Source organism: Toxorhynchites rutilus, chromosome 2, assembly GCF_029784135.1.
Source record: "Toxorhynchites rutilus septentrionalis strain SRP chromosome 2, ASM2978413v1, whole genome shotgun sequence".
NCBI classification, from domain to species: Eukaryota; Metazoa; Arthropoda; class Insecta; order Diptera; family Culicidae; genus Toxorhynchites; species Toxorhynchites rutilus.
The window spans coordinates 27,069,474-27,092,782 of NC_073745.1; the positions used below are offsets into that span (position 1 = coordinate 27,069,474).

The following is a 23,309-nucleotide window of genomic DNA, read 5'->3' on the forward strand; positions in this document are numbered from 1 at the left end:
ACAACTGCTTTTGTGATTCCGGATTCCGAATGTTTCATGCCTTAGGTAGTTTGCCTTCACAACTTATTGATAATGAATTTGCGTAGTACACTAATAGGGGTAAAGGTTGATAAAAGGACAGAAGAAATGTTGTCAGAGATAAATTTACCATTATCTTGAGTATCCTTAACTTCTCTGGTTGAGGTCTGAGGATTCAATCGCATTTAGGCCCATTTTCAAGTCATTGAAACAGCCCGTCACTCCTGGAAATGTCATCTGAATGAGCCGACCGGTCTCATTTTTTTTTTGAAAATTAAATTTATTCAGAAAAATTAAAAAAATCAATTTTGGATATTTTGTTGGGATTCTGTTACATATATAGCTTGAATGTAGGTTTCTGCTTGTGTTTGTTTCCTTCGTAATTAGGCTCTCACACACATATCTCTCTGTTTCTCCCTTCCACTACTTTCTCGCTGATCCTAGTTATAGATTAAATGTTTCATCTTCATCATCATCATGCATTAAAGGTAATATATATTGTAGGTATATATATTTTCCTCCATATTTCGGCGTTGTTTTCTTCGTCGGCTTCGCTGGTTCTATTATTTCTCCTGTTTGTGTGCCTATTTGTTTGTTTTTTTTTTTTTTTTGCTCGCTCCTATTTCTTCTGCTTCTCCAACGCTCCAACGCTTTCGAAACAGTAGTTGTTTTCTTTCTTTCTTTCTTGCGCTGTGTTGTGGTGTTGTTATTTGGAAGGAACAAAAACAAAAACTAGCAAATTATGCTGGCATGCGCTTCCGCTGAAACGGTCCTCGATCTAGCTAACATAGATTTTTTAATTTTTCCGTAGTTTTACGATTTTTTTTGGGTTTAATTTTCTGCTCTTTTCCACCTGCGCTCTCTTTCCTTCTCTCTCGCTGCTGCTTGGCTATTGTTGGGTTTGTTCGTGTGGTTCGGAATCCTTATCCGGTTTTGTTTTATGTGTACCTATATATTCGCATATGTATTGTTGGTAGTTTGGTTGGCTGTTGTTGCTTCACTTTTGTTTATCCATTTTTTCGCCATTCTCGCCATTCGTTAACTATGTGAAGCTCGTAATTCACTATGGCGCTGACAAATGATTAAAAACACGAAACAAATGAAGATCTTCGATTTTGCGTCACTTTGTTTGGATCCAAACCGAAAATAATAACGATAGTGAGCAGACATAATAAAAATGCAACGGGAAGATTAATGTGTTCACATTTTTGTTCGCATCATTCTAGTTCGCACCCTGTGTCTGTCTGTGTTTGTATGCGTGTCAGAGCGGGGTTATTGTACGAACAAAAGTGTGTCGGTTTTAGTGATTTGGTTTTTTTTCTCTCTTTCTCTCTTATGTCTCTCGGTTTGCTATTTGTTTTTTTTTGTTTTCTGTGTGGCCTTTCCGTTTACTTTATATAAATACAAACTACATTTAATACATAGGTTCTTTTTCGATCTGCTTTCTCCTGCCACTTCTTGTATCCGCTCTTGCGTTATAGTAGTTATTAGTTGTTACCATTTAAATTAATCATTTAGTGTTCATTCTTTCTTTATAATAGAAATATTGAGGTAGTTTTTCTTTCTTGTCGTTTACACTCTTTGCTCGTTCTTCTACGCTCTCTCTCCTTCTGTCTGTCTCTCTGTTTATATTTCTCTGTCTCGCTACGTGCCCGTTTCTATTTAAAGACAAAACAAAATAAAGAACTGCTGTTTTCTTTCGTCTTCTTGCGACATTCATATATTTGTATATACTATTTGTTTGTTTGTTGTTGTTTGTATTGTGGTCTTGTCTTCACGTGTGTAAACCTCGGTTTGATTGGTGATTGTTTTTTTTTATTTATTTTGTTTGATTGATTTGTGTGTCGAAAGCAGTTTTATTAAACTGTTTCACGGAAAGGGAGTCAGTGGGGTGGTCTTCTGAGGTTGTGTGGTGGGGGAGGTTTGATTATTTGCGTCTGTGTGTTTGTGTGTATGGGTGCATATAAATATGTATAACTTATTACTGTTGTAGGTGTGAAAAATATGTTCAGGAGGTTTAACGTTTCCGTTTATAGGTGAGGTAAAAACATAAAAAAAATGACTATTGTGTACCGCGTGTACCGGATGTCACTGACATAAGTGACAAATTTGATGCTTCTGGCGGTGTGTGAGTGATTGGGTGTGTGTGTGTGTGTGTGTTGTGGCGAATGAACTAAAAAATTAAGGCTATTTTGATTTTAGTTTGTGGATTCCACCAGATTGGCTAAAGTCTGATTGAATGCATCCTGTGGGTTTATTTGTATGCGTGAATATTTGTGTCTGTGTGTGTGGTTTGTAGAAATAAGAATAAAAAAGTTATAAAAATATAATCTTTATCCATTAATATTGGTTCATTTCTCATTAATTAACGTATTTTTACAAACCTATCGTTAATTCTTGTTTTTTTTTCTTGAGGGAGATATAAATACAGATAATGACAGGAATATAAACTATTATCACACAGGCATGTCAATATTTGCATTATATCCTAACTCATACTTACTTCCCTATCGTAGTTATCCTCTTTTCTCTCTTTAATAATTAAACAATGACAAAAAAAAATATATATATATTATAAATTACTGAATCTTAATTACAGTTTCCCTTCCGCGTCTCTTGAGAACATATGCGTATGTCTTGATTCCGATTGCGCGTCCTAATCTATTACGATCGGTAAAATGTTTCCTTCGGCTGTCGGCTGATGGACACGTCTTCTCTATTGGTTTGTTAGTTGTTTTTTTTTGTTCGTTTTCCTTCTAATCGAGAATGCCATCATTTTTTTCGCTCTCTCTCTCTCTCTCTCTCTCTCTCTCTCTCTCTCTCTCTCTCTCTCTGAAGGCCTACCTGGATAAAGTCAATGTGGGCCTACGCCTACTACGCCTACAGTTGTTTCTCGTTTCAAAACAAGCGAAGAAAAAAATCATAATAAACGTTCTTTTTTATCGGAACACGTCTGTCAGTGAATGAGCGTGTGTGTGTGTGTCTGTGTGTGCGTGTGTGGAGAAGGTATAACAGATGAAGATTGGGATTCGTTTGCAGAGTTTGAGAGGAGTATGGGACAGAAGAACAAAAGCATTCTGGGAACTCTGGCTGCGGGGGGATGGATTTTGGGTTTCGGACAAACGCGCCGCCATCTTTGTTACGGTGTAGTTCAGTCTCCTCATGTGTTGGTGGCGTGCGCGCGTAGAGCTTATTGGGTGGGTGTGGGTGGATGTGTGTGTGTGTGTGGTGGAAATGAGGGAATGAGGGTGTGTTAAACTACTTAAATAATCGCAAAAACATGTTCCTATTTTCCTACATATGCGTATGAACGAAAAATATGCTTCGTATGTGTGTTTTTTTTTATGTTTTGAGGCCAGTCTGAGCCCGGAAAATCTCTGTGGCTCGGTTCTGAATCAAAATTTTGACATTTATAAAGCGAAAACGGCGGCTGCGACGATAAGGTGGTGGACTCTCTGCTGCTGCTGCTGATCTAATTATTAGTTTGTTTTTAAGCCCCTTACTTTCGTTTTTATTTTACCTAAACTTAAAATTTACGTCACCTTTAGCTTTAGTAGTAGTAGTAGTAGTAGTTTCGATCATCCGTTTTTAGTCTATAATTTAGTTTTATTTCATTATATAGTTTCAAAAATTCTTACAGTTCTATTTCAAATTAAACGAAAATAAAAAGAAATGTATGCGCCTTGAATAGAACGAAAAAAAGTTTGTAGAATTCAAGTTTTTCTCTCCTTTTTTTATAGTAGTAGTAAAGGTAGTATTAAATAGTAGTAGTAGTAGAAGTAGTAGTAGTAGTAGTATTAATAATCAAATCTAAAACTTGTTCTTTGAATTTCACCCTTGTTATTTAGAATATGTCCAAAGTTTCAAATTTCTCGTTATCTTTTGTAGTTATCGTTTTTTTTCTTTGTTATTATTATCGCCTTCTCGCCTGAACAAATCAAGTATTTCTTTTTTGGTAGTAGTATCGAAAAACGTAGCTCTCTTTTCCTTCCGTTGTTTCGTTTTTTTTTGTTTCTTCACCAACTAAATGCAAATTATTCTGAATATTTATGTATAATTTTTATCTCTCAGTGTAGTGCGCGTGCATGCCATAATGATTAATAATGTAATTTTCTGTTTTTCCCCAAAACGCTATTTGATTCCACACAAATGTTTTCGAAAAAACCTAAGAATGTTACCTTCTAATGGACCAAACTTGGGTGTGTGTATGTGTGTGTGAGTGTGGGTACTTTTCTTCACTCCATATCCAAATGCGATTATTTTTTGTTTGTTTGTGGTAAATGTGGGTTTGTTTGTTGTGGTTTCTATCTTTTATATTTCTTCTTCTTTGCTTTAAATACTAATTTTTATCAATATGAGGTAAGAATGTTTCATCTATTACGATTATTCGCGACCATTCGCGACTGTTTGTGTGTGTTTTTGTATGTTATTTTTTCACTTCTGCACTTAGCGTTTTCATTCAGATGCGAGGAAACCGGTGGTGATTAGTTCGAACCTCGTGGTCTCGTTTTCTTCAAGTGACAAGGTGACCGTCGTTTGTGTTTTGCCATACTCATATATGTTGTTTTTCCTATGTATATGTATTTAGTTTTATTTGCTTTGCGATAAATTTAGTGAAGTTTTGAAGAAACACGCCAAAATTAACTCTACAGCTACCAATATTTTTTTTTCTTGTTTTTTCATCAAATTTTTGCTTTGATAATTTTGCATCCGAGCGGTTCTGAGGATAAGCAATCTAAAAAAACACTACTCCGTCTGTTTGTTTACCTGGATAGTGTTTTACATGTGGGTGTGGGTGTGTTCCAAATGGTTTATTTTCTTCTTTCCCCACTACTTATAATGTATACAAGGACTACAGTTCTTTTTTTGGTTCTCTTCGGCTCATTCCGTGGGCCAGCGCATGGGTTTTCGATGCGAAGTGGTCCCATACGAATACGAATCCACAGAAGAAACCGAAGTGGTTTTTGTTTATATCGCGATCACCTTGCCTACTTTGTCAGTGTTGTCAGTGTTAAACTTTTTTTCTTCTCTGGTTACGTTTATGATTTTTAAGATATATTTTGTTTCTCTTTCTTGTTACAAACATATGGGCTAATTTGTGTGTGTGTGTGTGTGTGTGTGTGTGTTTACTTTTTGTATCGATCTCTATTCCGTTATGTCAAAAGCTTGTGATTTTTTTTGTATCATATTGGTTTCATCATGTTAAATCTAGCGATGTGCAAATTAAAGTTCCGAAATTTGCTACAATGGTTATTCTTGTTTTTTTTATGTAAAGTGAATATGTGTGCGACTGCACAAATTTACTCACTGTGTCGTTCTGAATAGTTGGTTCTCTGTACGATTCTGCAAATTGGTGGCCAATGGTTGCATTTCTTTCAAACTGCGGTTCGTTTTCATGTTTGCTGCCCAAAAATGTACCGTTTTGTCAGTTGTTGTTGTTGTTGTTGTTGTTCAACGTATGCTTCTCTTGTTGCTTTCAGTTGTTGTTTTTTGTTATTGTGCGGGGAATAATCAATCGTTCATCATTGTTAGATTTTTGTTTTCAAAGTGGCTATGTTTTGTTGTTTATTTTATGTTCGATGTTGCGCCCTTTTTCACTCTCCCTATCCAGCCTTCTTCTCACTATGGATTTTGTGGGTTTAATTTTCCCTCATCTTATTGGTTTGCGTTCTGCTGGCATTTTTCATCGGACGATTGGTAAGAAACAGAAAATTCAACGAACTCCCAAAACCGGATGCGCTTAAAAATCAAGAATTTTCAGCCTTTGCAGTCAGATTTTGTACTTTTCACTTTGTACCCAAAATGTAAGATTTTCCACTGCCCCACTCAATGGCCCTGAGCGGCTCCCTGATCGTTGTTATCATTGGTTTTTGTTTGATTGTAAAACGTGGAAGATAATTGAAACACTCAAATACACCGAAACAATACGCGTGAAAGTATCGAAAAATTAACTGTGAATGTGAATAGAATTCAAGTGGCGTTCAATGTCATCGGTTACTGTGACGCGAAAAAAAAATCTGTTTTCAACGTTGGACCTCTTTTCACAGTGGTAAATTTGGGTGAAAAAATGATCACATAAAATAATTCATCAGAAAGCTTTCTGTCGAAGCTATCGAAGAGAAGATTTTGTTGATGTTCTTGTTGTTGTTTCTGGTATGCCAATGTCAAAAACACTTCGCCTCCATGCTGTTGTGGTTGTAGTTGTTGCTGCTGTTGTTGTTGGATAATCCAATTGGTTTGTTCTTGTTTCCCTAAATGCTTGGCACAACTAAATAACGCATTAACCTCGAACTCGAACTCTCTCTCCCTCTCTCTCTCGTTCGTGTTTTTTTCCTCTTAACAAAAAGTAAACAACAAAACCTAAACAAAAGTTATGAACGTAAAAAGAAAACAAAATAGGAAAATAATATACTTCTTAAGTTAAACTCAATTTTGACCATTCATCCTAAAATCAAGGTTTTCGTTTGTTTTTTATACAAATATTCAACGATATTATAGCCTCTAGTATTTAATAAATATTAAATTTGTTAGCTAAATATCTTTTTTTTCTTCCTTCTCTTCTCCTTTTCTTTACCCTTTTAAATATATATAGTATATTTTCAATATAATATATATATAATAAAAAATCTAACAATTGATTTTAGTCACTTTTTTCTCTTCTTTTTAGTTCCTCCGCCTCCGAGAATTTATACTTCCGTTTTTGTTTTGTTTGTTTGTTGTGGGCATTCGTTTTTCACACCCTTTTAATCTTTTTTTTTCGCCAACACTTTTTTTTCTCTTTTTTATATCCCCGACAATAAACTTGTCAACTAATGTGTAAAGCACAATCCGCACAAAAAATCGTGCAAATCTCCACCTATGGCTGGTACGAGCTTTTGTTTGTTTGTTTGCTTGATTTTTTTCTGTTCTCTCTTTCCTTCAGTTCTGTCAATATTTTTTGCCTTCGCCGCCAAAAATTGTCAATTTGTGCCGCATCTGTTGGTTGTCGGTCAATATCGGTTTAAATTTGGAATTTTGTTCGGAATTCGGTTTGCCGCTGCCGTGAGCTAATTTTCTACCGCTTGTTGGGAAGAGCCTAAACGTCATTTTTTTCTGAGTTTGAGATGGTTTTCGCGTGTTTGCCAAAAATGTTCAACGTGCTTTTTTTTCGTCGTCTAGTGAAAGAAAATTTCGAGTACTACTAAACTGCTGCTCCTTATTCTGCTAGCTAATCAGATCTAACCCAAGGCGCCTATATATATATACCAGGTGAAACAATCATATGAAATGCACTTTCAGCCATATTGGAATGGCTGTCGGTATTGTTTACAAACAGCTCTAGTGAAAATCTCTACCCGGTCGGAAGACTAGGAAAATCATCAGAACGCTTGTAGAGACTACAAACTGCTACGACGCTCATTCGAACGATACCTAATCCACAAATTGCCTTCTTATTGAAGTGAAGATGTTGCTCCACCTGTTATAAATTTATATAAGCACCTTGATCTAACCCTATAATTGTTTCACTTTTTTCTCTTTCTCACTCTAGTTCAACTTATTTTGCAGCGCGCACCCCGCCTACATATCCTTTTTTTCAGGCAGTGACAGCGCGCGCGCCCTTTCTAGGTTAGGGTTTGGGATGAGTGAAAGAAAAAATATTGTTTCAGTAACAGTAACACAATTTGCCCTATTTACTACTATGACTGTAAAGTGTTTCTAGTTGTATGGGTTTGTTTGTGTGTGTACGGATGTCTGTGTCATAACGGTGGTAAGGTTGGCTGCATTGGTTACGGTAAAATATTCGATATTCTATTGTTCACTTCGTTATTGATTAATTGATTATCTAGGATCCTTTGTGTACTATGTGGGAATTCTGGGGGGGAAAAACAATCTGTGAGACACGTTAAAATATTTTGATTTTGTTTGCATGCTTTGAGGTACTTCACTATTACAGATTCAATTGATTGATTGTGCTATATATTATGATCGGTGTTTCTTCTGATTGTGTTTGTGTGAGAACAATGCTTTTCGCTAGCAAGAATTAAACAAAAACAAAGTTAATAAAACAACACTTATGTGAGGTGGGGTGTCTCTCAAGGGAAAATAGTATAGAGGAAAATATAGGCTTCAACAAGTATGCTCAACAACGAGGTAATAAAAATTGATTAATGCACCATCAGTAAGTTAAGTTCAAACACAAAAAGCTTTCGCGTTTTCCGTTAATCTGTGTATATGTGTGTGTGTCGCTGTTTGGATGCTGTTTGTGAAAAACCGTATAGAACTGTTGTTACTTGTTTGTTTAGTAGACAGAAAAATGAACAATAGCTGCGTGGCTCGGCGGAAAACCCCGTCGCGACGCGGCCCGCAGCATTCGTTGCTTGATCATTTATTGGCTAACCTAAAAATAGGCTTTCTCCGCGGGTTTTGTTTAACTTTTGAATCCCTTTATGTGTTTGTTTGTGTGTATGAAGAAGGTATGCATTATTGTTGGCGTTTGCTCTCTTTCTTAGTTTTTTTTCGCTCTCGCTCTCTTTGAGGTATTGTTTTCTCTTGTCAGTTGTTAGTTGATCGAACCTTAGAATTTTCAAATGTCGTTTTGCTTGCCGAAATGGTCTAATTTTGACTGTGAAACACATCACACCACGTATCGACCAAAGCGCGATAGGTGTTGTTGTTGTAAATTTTGTTAAAATCTCTAGCATCTTACATCTTTCGCTTACATTTGATAACGCTTACAAATTTCGCATGTCACACATTCAGCACCAAAATCTAAGGCAATCGACGGTTCGTTGGCACTAAAGTTCGTGGAAAGCCCCCCGGTGAACTTCGAGAATCACAACCGTTCGTGTATAGCTTCCGCTAAACAAAGTGCCAAACTCAACTTCCCCTCATCGCACACCCCTGTGTCGCATTTTTTCTAACAATTGTTTTTTTCTTACTCTCCAATCTCTCTCTATTACACTATAATGCAAACACGTTGCAGTTACACTCTCGCCGCCATCCTCTCTCTCTCTCCTAATTCTAGCGATTTTAATCCCCCTCTCTCACTCTCGCTCTCGTGCTCTCTTCGGCGCAATAAATAAACTTTGACGTGGCTCTCTTGTTGGCCCAAGCCCAAACACAGGAACTCTATGACGATTCGAGCGTCTCACACCATCCCCAAAAAAATTGGATTCTGAACGCATCGCGCAAGTCGTTCCCCTCTTGAAGTAAGGAACTCTACAATCTATAACTTACTATATGTACATGACAGACACAATCGTTTGTTCGCTTGTTTTTATGCTGCTATGTTTGCTGATGGTGACTTCCGATTGCGGCGTATTTACAGCTCGTGGTCTTCACTTTCCAGTAGAGCAAAAATGTGTTACCCTCGAATGTCGTCGAATGTGCTTCGTTTACTGTTACAATTTATTTGAAACGCACACGAAAAGAAAGAGCTTCCGAAAATTTTTGGGAAAAAAAATACAGGAATGTAAATTTTGAGTTTTTTCGCTTAAGAATAAATACACCAAAGGAAGAGCTGTTGCTGTTCCGAGTGGGTTGGAACCGAAAATGACGAGAACTGGCGCTGACTCGAGAGGTGATACACGTTGGCTCTACTCGAATGAGTTCTACTATGTTGAATGTTGCACAGTTCCGGGTTTGAGGTTTCCTGAGACATCGAATCCTGAGAAGAATCTTTCTTCTCCGTGTAAACTATATATTAATAGCTAGTAATAGTTTGACCTTACTGACAGGGATTGCTACGGCTGTTTTTTGGGAAGCTACTGCTGCTGCTCCTGCTCTGGCTGCTTCCACTCCGGCTCCTCCGATGTTGGTGGGGATGGCGGCGGCGGCGGTGGCGACGACGACAGTGGTGATAGTGGTGGTGATCGTGATGGTAATGGAAGCGGTAATGATGGTACCGGTTGCAGCAGGCTGTCTACGACGGCGATTGCGGGGTTTGATTATGCGTTTGTACTAGACGATGGCGGCTGCCCTGTGGCCGCCGGCGTGGACGATGTCGACGATTGTTCCTTCGCTTTTTGCGCCTTCTGTCGGTTGGTGGCCGGCGGGGGATTGGTTGCCAGCATCATCGTGCGGATGCGTCGCTGGGCCGACTGGAAGGGAGAAAGTGAACGGAATATCAAAATGTGTTATGTTACCCAATATAGTATAGTTGAACTCTTAATTTCAGTGTTTGGAACGGTCAAAAAATTATAGATTCTGAATCAGTAAAGATGTCGCTAACCTCGGACAAGTCAAAAACATGTTTTTTGGCAAAATGGTTTGAAAAACAAAATGCGGTTTGTTGTATTCGTATTTTCCGGATGGAATCGGATTTATCCAATGAAACGCGCATTCAATTGTTCACTCTAGTAACTTCCTTATTTTTCCTTTATCATTTTTACTTCCCGTGTTCCCAGATATTTTATTCAGATACAACATATTTCTCTTTCTGTCAATTAGTGGTTTATGTTCGAATTATTTCACTCTAGTTCAAAGTCATCGTACCGCAGAGGACGTCTAGCCTCCCGCCTCGGTCTCTCTAGTGTGCCTTCACGTTGTGACCTCTCATCGTTGACGATAGGTGTGCTGGAAGTCTGATGCGATGATGGAAATGGGGTGCCCCAATCCACGTTACTCTCAGCGACATCGGATTCCTCAACGGTTGTATGTTGCTGGCCAGCGAAACTATCCTGGCTTTGTTGTAGTTTCTTGAGATGAGCGGAATTCCTGCGATATTTTCTACCATCTCCTGTTTCCACCAACACACTGTTACCCTGCCTTTCAATCACTTTAGCAGGATTAGCGTGAAACATTGGCGAAAGTTTATTTTGTGGTAACAGGTTACGCATTAGAACTATATCTTGATGTTGAAGATCCACCTTGTTCGTTTTATGATGAGAGTCGAAATATTTCTTAGAGTTGCTCTTATAAATTTTGTCACAGTCTCTGATCTCTTCATCCTCGTGAATTAATTCCGGAATCTGTGGAATCCAATCTCGGAATCTTCTGCCCAACGCAATTTCTGCTGGTGAGCGTCCAGTTGCCGGATGTCTTGTTAGGGAATAAACATAGTTTGCCTCCTCCAAATTCCTTTTCCAGTCAGTTCCATTTAGCGCAGATATTCTCAATGTCTTCAGAATGGTGCGATTTTGTCTCTCTACCTCTCCATTGGCCTGTGGCCAATATGGAGTAGTATGCTTAAGCTGGATGCCATGAACTTTACAAAAATCTTCCATCTTCTGACTGGTGAAGTTACGAGCGTTGTCGGTAATCAATACTGCTGGAATTCCCATTCTCATGAATGTATGGCCCAGTCGATTTAATATATCATCAGTTGTTGTTGATCGAAGTACATCTATGATACGGAAGCGACTGTACAAATCAATCAAAACGAGGATCGAGTCGCCGGATGGCAGCGGGCCTAATATGTCCATTGCCAACACGTACCATGGCTGTTGAGGAAGTTCGCGAATATTCATAGGTTCTGGTGTTATTGTTCCTGTCACCAACTGGCAATCCAGACAAGATTTTACCATCTTTTCTGCGTCCTTGTCTACGTTCGGCCACCACACTTTGCTGCGGAGGCGTTGTTTTGTCCTTTCGATTCCCGGATGTCCTATGTGTGCAAGGTTCAGCACACGCTGTCGGAGATTGACTGGCACCACTATTCGATCACTTCGAATTATTATTCCGTTTATTTCACTCAATTCCTCACGAAAAGGATGATATTTCTTCAGATCCTCACTCCATCTGTCAATACGAAGCGCTTCCTTTACTGCAGTTAATTGTACGTCCCTCACCGTTTCCTTAATGATTTCGTTCAACGAAAGCGCCACCGGCCTTGATATTTCCAACACAGCAAGTAGTTGAGATTCTCCCTTTCCATCATATGTAGTACATTCTCGAAATTTCGGAAGTCTTGATAGAGGATCCGCAATATTGGCTTTCCCTGGAATATGGACAATTTGAAAACGGAATGATTGCAGTCTTAGGGCCCACCGCTCAATCCTCGAGCACTGCTTCCGCTTTGAATTGAAAATTACTTTCAAAGGTTCGTGATCGGTTACTAACTTAAATGTTAATCCACGGAGGTATGGCTCCAATCTCTCCACCGCCCAAACTAGCGCTAAGGCCTCTCTTTCGTTTTGAGCGTAGCCTCTTTCCGCCGATGACAATCCTTTACTGATGTAGCACACTGGTCTTTTCTTTCCTTCCTTAATCTGAAGCAAAACTGCTCCCAGTCCTACAGGACTTGCGTCGGCTATCAGAATTGAATCAGAATTTCATCATACGGCGAATAATAACCCAGGTTCCTCGGGTCTGCCAGCTCCTTCTTCACTTTTTCGAATGCCTCAGTGTGTTTATTGCACCATTTGAACCGTATATTTTTGTGAAGCAGCTCTCTCAACGGCGCGGTCAACGTAGAAAGATTCGGAATGAATTTACCTAGGTAATTCACTAATCCGAGAAAGCTGCGCACTTCTTCTACATTCTCAGGATTGCGAAATCGACGAATGGAGTCGACCTTTTCCTTCGATGGGCTAATTCCTTTTCCATTCAGATTATGTCCCATAAACGTTACTTGGGTTCGTCCAAATTCACATTTTCGTTCATTTATCGTAATTCCATACTCCTTCAAGCGATTCAAGACCATGGAAAGAGCTTTGTCATGCTGTTCTTGATTTTTACCGTACACCAGAATGTCATCTATAAAGACTTTCACTCCGGGTATTCCGGCTAGAACTCGCTCAATCACATTTTGGAACACCTCCGACGCACAATTCATGCCGAAAGTGAGGCGTTTGTACCTGTAGTACCCGTTGTGTGAAGCGAACGTTGTTATTGCACGGGACTCCTCTGCAAGTTCAATCTGATGAAACGCCTTGTTAAGATCGATCTTAGAGAAAATTTTGCAATTGTTCAAATGTGGAATTATGTCATCAAATGTGGGTAATGGGTGATGCTGTGGAATAATCGCTTTGTTCGCCTCACGCATATCAACACACAAGCGAACTTCGTCTATGGTGCCGGATTTTGGTCGAACTACCAGACGAGATATCCACGGCGAATCTCGTGGCGCTGGTTCAATTATATCCTGCTTCAATAACTTCTCTATTTCTCTCTCAACTTTCGGTTGCAGAGGAATCGGAACACGACTTTGTGTGTGTTGAACTGGTTTGACTGTTGGGTCCACCTGCACGGTGACGAGGACATCCTTCACCTTCCCGATCTTTTCTTCACTCGACTGAACCGCACAAATAGATGTGTCTATTTTAAGGATACCCAGTTCCATTGCAGTCTTCCGTCCCAGTAAGTTATTGCCGCCTTCGCGGACGACATACACCTTGTCTCTTATCGATGACTTCTTGGTGGCAATTTCTGCAACAAACATCCCTTTTACCGATAGTTTATTATTCCCGTAAGCTAATAATGTTTTCGGCAAAAAGTAATCGTCCAGTAGTTTAATTGCTTCTTTGTAAATATCCGACCCGTTCGGAACTTGTATCTCATCTTCTCCTTTCAGATTGAAATAAATATCTTGCACGTCGCTGCCGGCGTAGTGTAGTAAATATGAACGTTTTCGCTCTGCTATGGTAACATTGTTTACCTCCAAGAATATCTCAAAACACCGCTTCCACTTCTTCCATCGGTTTGAAACGGTGGAGGTGTCGCTCGGATCAAACCTCGGTAAGCCTGAATTTACTGGTTCCATAATACTTCTTCCGACGGACAATTTGTAGTCCGCTTCGCGCACTTTTTCTTCGTTCCGTTTTATTTGTTCCGCTTGCTATTTTTATGGCTTCCCCGTTTTTTCACGGCAATATATGCAGAATGTTTTTTTCCACGTTTCTCCCGCACGAATTCAATCAAAACCCGTATCGAAACACTTTTCTGTTGTTTCCAACCTCTGTCGCCAAATGTTGTATTCGTATTTTCCGGATGGAATCGGATTTAACCAATGAAACGCGCATTCAATTGTTCACTCTAGTAACTTCCTTATTTTTCCTTTATCATTTTTACTTCCCGTGTTCCCAGATATTTTATTCAGATACAACACGGTTTAAAGCGTTTTTCTTACGTATCCCCATTTTTTAAAAATAGTAAAATTTTAAAAATATTTTTAACCCTCCTGTACTCGCGTGCAAAATCGTAACACGCATACTCACGCACGGTGTCACAGACCGAAAATTGAACTACTCTGTAATGTTGCCATTGTGTATTTTTCAGGCTTTATCGGCATTTATTTGAAGAAGAGGGTATGATTGAATGAAAAAACTCCAAAAAATATGCTTTCTTCGTCTTTATTATGTTTTAATAGTCATCTAATTCAGCCTCCTCAAAATAGAGTAATTTTTGATACTCCAACACAAGTAACGAAATTCGAAGTTTTCACTGTTATAAAAAAATCCCCGAAACTGTAACTGTTAAAAATTACCATAAGCTACCGATTAGTTGATAATTTACTGTTTACAATTCTTCCACAAGTGAAATTCTTTCACAAGTGTGTATATGTATGCCCATTATATTTAGCGAATAACTATACGAAAGTCAAACATTTATATTTTGCTTTTGAACGTATGAATCTAACGACGAATATATCGACGAATAGTTAATATATGGATCCGTTCAATCCAGTTACAAAAGGGACTGATATCAAATAAGAATAGTCCGGTAATGATCTTATGCATTATATTCAATAAATATGCCACGCCACTAACATTAATTTATACATTTCATTCAACAATATTCTAGAATATGAAAAAAGTTACTCCTGTGTCGGTGTGTCAGACCGAAAGTATTAAAAAAGTGGCACATGTCCTCTTTGTACCAACACATGCGATGCGCTAAACGATGACGAACGACGAATAACGAAGCTAGAGAGAATCGCAAAGTCGTAGTGTTGATATTTTCTGAGAAATGAACGAATTATTGGTTTCTCGGTCTGACAGACCAATGCGCGAGTATAGGAGTGTTAAAAGGTTCATGCGATAGAGAGATGTTTGCAGATTGTATCCATATCTAAGTGGTGCGGACTCAATCCACTTCATTTTCAAGCAAATTCATGCATGTTTTCAAACGATTTCTTTCAATAAATTCTCAGACCACCAGAGATGCCAGATTAATAGATATGTTTGTAAATTCACAGACATATCTGTAAAATATTTTTTATTTTTGTTGCAGACTTTTCGGATATAACAAGATTTCACAGGTTTATGAAAAATGAGAGGCTCTATTCATCACATCAAAAATATTTTACCCACCGTATGACATTTTTCCATAGTTCTAATACATAAAATGTTTTCATGTTTAGTTTATATCAATACACATGACGTTAGACTTATTTTTTGAGTCATTCATTAACACTTTGCCGCCCGGCGTAACCACAGTGGTTATGTTCCCAAAATAGGTCGCACTGCAGTGACGTCGTGAGCATAGTATCGCTCAGTGGCCGACGACAGCACTTCAGTATCTGTTGCATTCTGTTGGTTTTTTGTTGGGTACAATAACTTGTACACGTCAACGTTTTTTATGATTTCATAAGTACTTTTGCCCTGACATTATTGCAGATGAAAGAGTCGATACGATTCTTCACGATGAATGAAAAATTGCATTCATTTACTATATATACTATACGTTTACTATACTACACTTCGAAATATCATGACAGTGAGGGAACAGAGTCGAGAACCTATGAGAACTAACGATGAGATTGGTGAAACTTAACAGATTGTAATTTCCCGATAATGTCAAGAACGGTCGGCGACAAACCAAGTAAACCGAATTAGCGCTACCGGCGCCAAGCGAATCATTTTTTAGCAAACGTGCGGATGGCAACATGTGCGTCGCTAATTTCCTTAAAAATGGCTCTCTTAGAGGGGTCTTTTTTGAGCAAACGACAATGATTTAATTCTCAAAGCCCTAACTGAACATCTTTGAGTATTATTAAAATTGATTACATCCAAGCGATGACGGAGATCGTTCAATCCCAGTTCATGAGCATTCCTTCAACCTCGCACTGTATATATAAAAAAAAAAGGAAAACCAAATCTGTTCGTAAGCGGAAAACCCGAAGAAGGGATGGCCGGATTTCAGCCTTCTTTATTTTGTTGTTTTTGTCTCTTCCCATAGATCAGTAAAATCGGAAAATTTTCGGAAAACTCTGAAATGTCGGAAAATTTGGAAAATTGAATATGATCGAAAATTACATCAGGATGAGCGTTGTTAGGCCATTCGATATTTGCGTTAGTGAAGTTGATCTTTGTTCGAAAGTGGAAATGGATTTTCAGGCAAAATAACGCATTCATTTATCTTCTATCCTTCTATCTATATAAATAAAAATTGTAAAAATGGAAGGCCAAATGTGTTCCTATTCGCAAATCCGATGAAGGAAAGGTTCCTTTTGAGCCATCTTCATTTTGTTGTATTTGTTGTATTCTGCCCATGGAACAATGTTATGATAAGAAAAAGTTTAGAAATTTGTTCTAAAGAATTCATATCAAAACAATAATTTTGGGCGAGACAAAGTTCGCCGGGTCAGCTAGTATATATACAAAATGATTTTTCGGACCACCGGTTAACTTTGAAAAATTATATCTCAAAAACGAAAAAAAAAAATAGCATCTCTTAAATCGAGATCTGTTATGTAAAACATCCTCATCTTTCAAGGAAAATATAAAAAATATAGCGCCATCTAGTCCAAAGCAATAAATACAATAAAAAACAAATACAATCGATAATAAGGAAAATAATATAGACGGCGCCAGTGGTTGTATGGTTAGCGTAACAGCCTCACAATCCGATCGGCCTGGGTTCAATCCCAGCTGGCGTCGTTGGGATTTTCTGAGGCGAAAAATCTCTGGTTACGTCTTCCTTCGGAGCGGAAGTAAAAGAAGTTGGCCCGGCTCATGAGTTGTTGAGTCTGATAGGTAGGAACAGGTGGAGTCGCCTCCCTGATGTCGGTGATTGGCACTAAAGTGGCGGAAATAGGCCGACGAAAAATAAGCGAAGATAAAAAAAAAAAAAAAAAGGAAAATAAAATCCATTTTTTGCGAGTTCAATATTTTTTAATAAAAAGCTAGCTCATTGGCTTCATTTAGATATGTGAATGATCTAAACCAGCTCAGTGGTTCTGAAGTTATGAATTTTTGATAAAAGTCAGTTTTGGGAAAAAGTGGGGAGAATAAAAAAAAGTCACAGGAGGGTTGTGTCCGAGACACGACCGCATAAATTCCGTTAGGTTATTAGTTGATTTTGGATATGTTTGAAGAATTACATCTTTAAACTCTTTGATAATGATTTGGTGGCTCTGAAAAGGGCCGTTTTGTTTGGTTGTTGGTTTGTATTGTTTGTTCACTCCACCAGTGTTTACCGAGTGATGACGACACAAGAATGGTAAACAGTCGTTGGATGGTGAGAAAACCGAAACCCGCCCACTGTGTTCCTAGACGTGATGCCTCCTGTGTTATGTATGGATGAAGTAATGAAAAAAAAAACTCACCAATGTAATATGAGATAATTACCAATACCGAACACAATTACCAATTTTTCTCATCTGTAAAAACAAGTTACTTTAATCTAGAGAGAACATACTTGAAATGGAAAAGGTAATTTTCTTTTATGATTTTTCACTTTCTAAGTGTTTATTCAACCCAATGCGAATTTCAATTGGACTAACAACAACTAATACTATATGTAGAGCATATATGAAATCACTTTTTCTAATATTTCTTCACTTTTCCAAATTTTCTCGCTATATAAACTTTTCTTGGGTGAAAATGAACACAACAAAACAGATAGTTTAAACCAAACGACCCGTTCTCGAGTGGGAACACACCTTGGTTTTTGCTTATGAAAATTGGAATAAATCGTTCCATATATCAAGTCATTTTTAACACAACTGCTACCATATACAATTTTACACTTACACTTGTGCTAAATTTTTCACAATACACGATAGGTCATTGATATGAAATTTTACGAGGCAACCAACATTAAAGTTCCAAATTTAAATTTTATTTGCTAGAATTAATCGTATCACTCATCTTACTTGCAATATAAAAATACCCTCGACATGTATGTATTTGCAATGCCGATTTCCCCCGGGCACCTTGGTTTTGATATTTCTGTTAGGGAACACATTTCGGTGGGAGCAAAATATCTCCCTACTTTCATGTACTTGCAATTTCGATTTCCCCCAGGCAGCTTGGTTTTGATGTCCCTGTTAGGGAACACATTTCGGTAGGAACAAAAGTTCCTCCTGCTTTCATGTATATGCAATGCCGATTTCCCCCAGGCAGTTTGGTTTTGATGTCTCTGTTAGGGGCCCGCCGCATGTATCGTCAATTTCGACGAATCAGAAGTGGGTATTTCCGTTAGGATAGGGGTTGAGATTTTTCAATTGTTCGATAGTTAGTTTCATGACATATATTATTTTCTTCAATATAAAAAATTGTTATGGAGTACCGAAATCGATTGACCCAAAAATTTCATCAATCCAGCATGAAATGACTGAGCAATAAGTGTTTGAAATTGGACAATTTTCACGATATGCTCGATTTTCGATTTTCAATTTGTATCCCAATATGTTTCCGAAAGACGTAATCCTACGTAAAAAATACAGGTCTAATGTTTCGTGATAAAAAACAAAACTACCACTTTTCATCAAAATCTGAGAACCAATATATCGGTTTGGCACGGAATGGCTGTACATATACAAAATATGCATGTACAAAATATACAATAATATACAAAAGACAATCTTACGTGCATCGCCATGTATAAAATATCAATGAATCTATGGAAATTAACGTTAAAAGACATTTCTACAGATCCGCACACTTTTACAGACATTTCCACAATTTTAACAGACATTCACGCATTTTTACAGACTTTTTTTTTAAATCATATGGCAACTCTTCGTTCCACTTTTGATCGAATGTTTTCAAATTGCAGGAGTAAACATTTACGTGACTGTGACTTCGTTCGTTTTTATTTCGTTCGGAGAAATATGATATCAGGGAAAGTGGACATTAAAAATGCGTTGCTCAGTGAAAGGCTGCCCGAATATGAGTGAAAATGTTCGCGTTAGCTTTTATCGTATACCGTGGAAACGTATTTACAGACGCGCTAGGTCGATTTTTGCGAAGACGACAAACTAGTTCCGAATAAGGGTTCCCGTATCTGTGGAGTAAGTACGATGTTTCAATTATTGAAAACCAAAAGTGTAGCTAATTTTTCATACGCATTTTCAGGTTTATTTTGATAGAAATACATCGTTACATTTCAACCGGAAAAGAACCTTCGTGAGAAACCGTAATGCCTTCTCCACAATTAAACCGGTAGTTGACTCAGAAGATTACGTCCATCATCAACACGAAACGCAGATTGCTTCACCGTTATATTCATCACCAGAATTAGCGGATCATGATTAAGCGGATTTCATTCGGCCAGCTTCACTGGTAAAGCTGTTTTCACCGACTTTAGAAAAAAAAACGTCCCCAAAACATTTCACTTTTGCTATGTATGTACGTATCGAAATTCGCCAATGTCGAATTTTGCTCCAACATCAAAACCTTGGAGTGAACTGAGCGTTAGTCGTAAGTTCTGTCAGGTTCTGATACCTTGCAATATAAGATGCTCTTTCAGAGATGCAATGGTCAATTAAAAAATTGACGGTAAAATGTAGTTCGTTCATTTTATAAGTTTAATTATTTTTGCCTTTGATAACAATACTTTTTTTTTTTTTTTTTTTTTTGACGGCGCCAGTGGTTGTATGGTTAGCGTAACAGCCTCACAATCCGATCGGCCTGGGTTCAATCCCAGCTGGCGTCGTTGGGATTTTCTGAGGCGAAAAATCTCTGGTTACGTCTTCCTTCGGAGCGGAAGTAAAAGAAGTTGGCCCGGCTCATGAGTTGTTGAGTCTGATAGGTAGGAACAGGTGGAGTCGCCTCCCTGATGTCGGTGATTGGCACTAAAGTGGCGGAAATAGGCCGACGAAAAATAAGCGAAGATAAAAAAAAAAACAATACTTTTTTCATAGTGTTTATTATCATAAGAAAAATAACACTCCTGATTATTGGATCTTTTTTGAAATTTCAATTGGATTTTTTTTGACAGCCGTTTTGATTCAGTCCGCACTACCTAGATCCATATAATTTGGACATGAATCGGTTCAGTAGAACTTGAGATATCGTGTACGCCAGTTTGAAAAAAACTTGTTTCGAGAAAAACGCGTTTGAAATTCATTGTTATGGCCGTAAAATGTTAGATACCGCATCACTTTAATTGCTCTAACTCGGTAAATAATAGGATCTTCGATAATTCCTTTCTAGGGTATATTCTTGAATGCCTAAACTATAGAAATTTGAAGGAATTTTTTTGATTTTTTTCAAATTTCTAGACTAGAATATTCCCTTAAACATTCCTCATATAGTGGAGATGTGCGTATGGAATGTTGCCTCTATTTCGGTTTAGCGACTACTTGACAGAATCAGGGGGCGATCTTTTAGTAGCCAGCAAATCATGAGCATAGAAATCATAACCTAAAACTAAAGATAAAGTGCTCCGTGCGATCCTGCAGCAGTGATTTTAATTACAAATCGCCAAATATCGCTCGCCAAAGGAAACTGTCCAACGTATTCAAATGTTGAACATATATGGCTCCAACCAGTAAACAATACGTGAGCCCTCAGCGCGGGCACTGCTTTATGTTGCATACGCTCAATTTGTATTGGTTGGGATAGGATTGCCAGAGTCCCAGGCAGAATTACTGAAAGTGGACAAATGAACTGTGACAAATATAATTAAAGTGGCTGTTAGGGATCGTTTGAAGATTGCTAGGAAACCAGAAGCAGAAGCAACCAAAGTCAGGATACCTCAGCCGCGATAGCGACACATCACAGTGCAATTAGTGATCCCCGATAATCGTTCGATTAATCGATTAATTAAATACTTCCTACAGAAATCGATTATTAATCGAACGAATACTGCACAACCAATAATTGAAGCGAACGAATAATTTACGTCGATTAATCGATCCAAACGCAGAGAGAAAAAAACCTACGGTCGCTGCAGTTTTATCCTGAAAATCAATCATTATCTTCGACGCTGAAGCTCAATGCCGTCAATGCGAATTGAGCTTCGTTTACGACTTTAGGGGAGCGTAAAAGATAATAATTGATTTTCAGGCGGAATGAACACTTTTTTAGTTCCATATGGCTTTCTAGCAAATGAGAAATGTTAGTCTAACTAATTATTTCTCTCAGTGTTGCGATTAATCGATTAATCGAATATTTGGGGCGATTAACACTCCTATACTCGCGAATTGGTCTGTCAGACCGAGAAATCAATAATTCGTTCATTTCTCAGAAAATATCAGCACTACGACTTTGCGATTCTCTCTAGCTTCGTTATTTGTCGTTCGTCATCGTTTAGCGTATCGCATGTGTTGGTACAAAGGGGACGTGTGCCACTTTCTCAACACTTTCGGTCTGACACACCGACGCGAGTATAGGAGTAACTTTTTTGGACAAGTGCCTTTTTTCATATTCTAGAATATTGTTGAATGAAATGTATACATTAATGTTAGTGGTGTGGAATATTTATTGAATATAATGCATAAGATCATTACCGGACTATTCTTATTTGATTTCAGTACCTTTTGTAACTGGATTGAACGGATCCATATATTAACTATTCGTCGATATATTCGTCGTTAGATTCAAACGTTTAAAAGCAAAATATAAATGTTCGACTTCCATATAGTTATTCGCTAAATATAATGGTCATACATATACACACTTGTGGAAGAATTTCACTTGTGGAAGAATTGTAAACAGTAAACTATAAACTAATCGGTGGCTTATGGTAATTTTTAACAGTTACAGTTTCGGGTTTTTTTTATAATGGACAATATCGACAAGAAAACAAGAAAAAGAAAATAATGTTTCTAGAAATCCTTTTATATCATCTTTTTATGCCCCATCTAAAAAAAGGCATTAATTCTTAGTTTACCGAGAATACAGAGACAAAGAATATTGGAAATATGCAAACTTTATATTCCAGAACCTTTCTCATCTGGTATTTATCTAGAAGGTGGTTATACATTCTTCTCTTCGATAAAAAAAACCCGAAAAACACGCAACAACTGCATGAAATGTAAAAAAATATGTTTGTTTCGAGCATGCAGTTATGCTATGTTTTGATTCTTACTCCAATGAAACCACAATCGATTAATACGTTTTTATGTTATTTTATAGCTCTATATACTTCCATGAATTATATTCAGTTGCTTACTTTTATTTAAAACAGTTGAAAAAATCGAATTTCGTTATTTGTGTTGGAGTATCTAAAATTAGTCTGTTTTGAGGAGGCTGAATTAGATGACTATTAAAACATAATAAAGAGGAGAAAACATATTTTTTTGAGTTTTTTCATTCAATCATACCCTCTCCTTCAAATAAATGCCAATAAAGCCTGAAAAATACACAATGGCAACATTACAGAGAAGTTCAATTTTCGGTCTGTGACACCGTGCGCGAGTATACGTGTTATGATTTTGCACGCGAGTACAGCTGGGTTAATCGTATCGAATAACAAACTGCTGAAAACTATTCGATTAACGATTAATTCCAAAAATCGGGGATCACTAAGTGCAATGTGGTACTCAATCGAAACGATAAGCAAAACACCACGACTATAGAAAAAGCGCGAATGTTATACAGTGCACGATGGAACATACGTCAAGGCGGATTTCGGGCAGCTCCCGGGTCAAGAATTGTAGACGGTCCCGGAGAAGGAAAGGTGCAAAAGAAGTTAAAGCTTGATTCACTTAAAATCCGGAATCACAAAACCAGTTGTATCTCGGGATTGGTTATAGTTGCAAACAATTTGTTTATATGAAAATGCAGGTAGTTTGTTGTTTTCAGAAAAATATTTAGAAAAATATTCCGTTACAGTTCTGATGATTTTTAGTACTTTTCTTCGGATACCCTCCATGAAAGTTTGGACTTTATGTTGGCCAACCTCAGCGGCCGTTTCATTCCACGATCTTTTCATGTCTGCAGTTTCACGTACGATTCGTCATCTATGCATTCTATGCAGCATGCATTCTGCGCACTTCATCAAAATCGTTTTTGACGTGGAACTACGTCTCTCATTAAGGGTTCCAAATCAGAAAACAGGTCACGTTTTTATGAAATAGAGTTCACGTTAATAACTATTTTTACAGTGAACGAATTTTGATGATTTGCATACCAATCGAATTGGAATTCTCTAAGATTTGTTGCTAAGATATGCTATACATTGCAGTTTCCTAATCCCAA

The 23,309-nt window shown here is 37.8% G+C and overlaps 1 protein-coding gene across 7 annotated transcripts in view; it reads right to left on the reverse strand.

Annotated features, from left to right (window-relative positions):
• Positions 1 to 2,805: 2,805 nt before the first annotated feature.
• LOC129771811 (insulin-like growth factor 2 mRNA-binding protein 1) overlaps positions 2,806 to 23,309 on the reverse strand; it is a 280,305-nt gene continuing 259,801 nt past the window's right edge. For all 7 annotated transcript variants that reach the window (XM_055775864.1, XM_055775860.1, XM_055775863.1 and 4 more), the window contains one exon: positions 2,806 to 10,097. In XM_055775864.1, the coding sequence (XP_055631839.1) occupies positions 9,945 to 10,097 (153 nt within the window). In that variant the 3' untranslated portion in view covers positions 2,806 to 9,944. The remainder of the gene's footprint in view (positions 10,098 to 23,309) is intronic.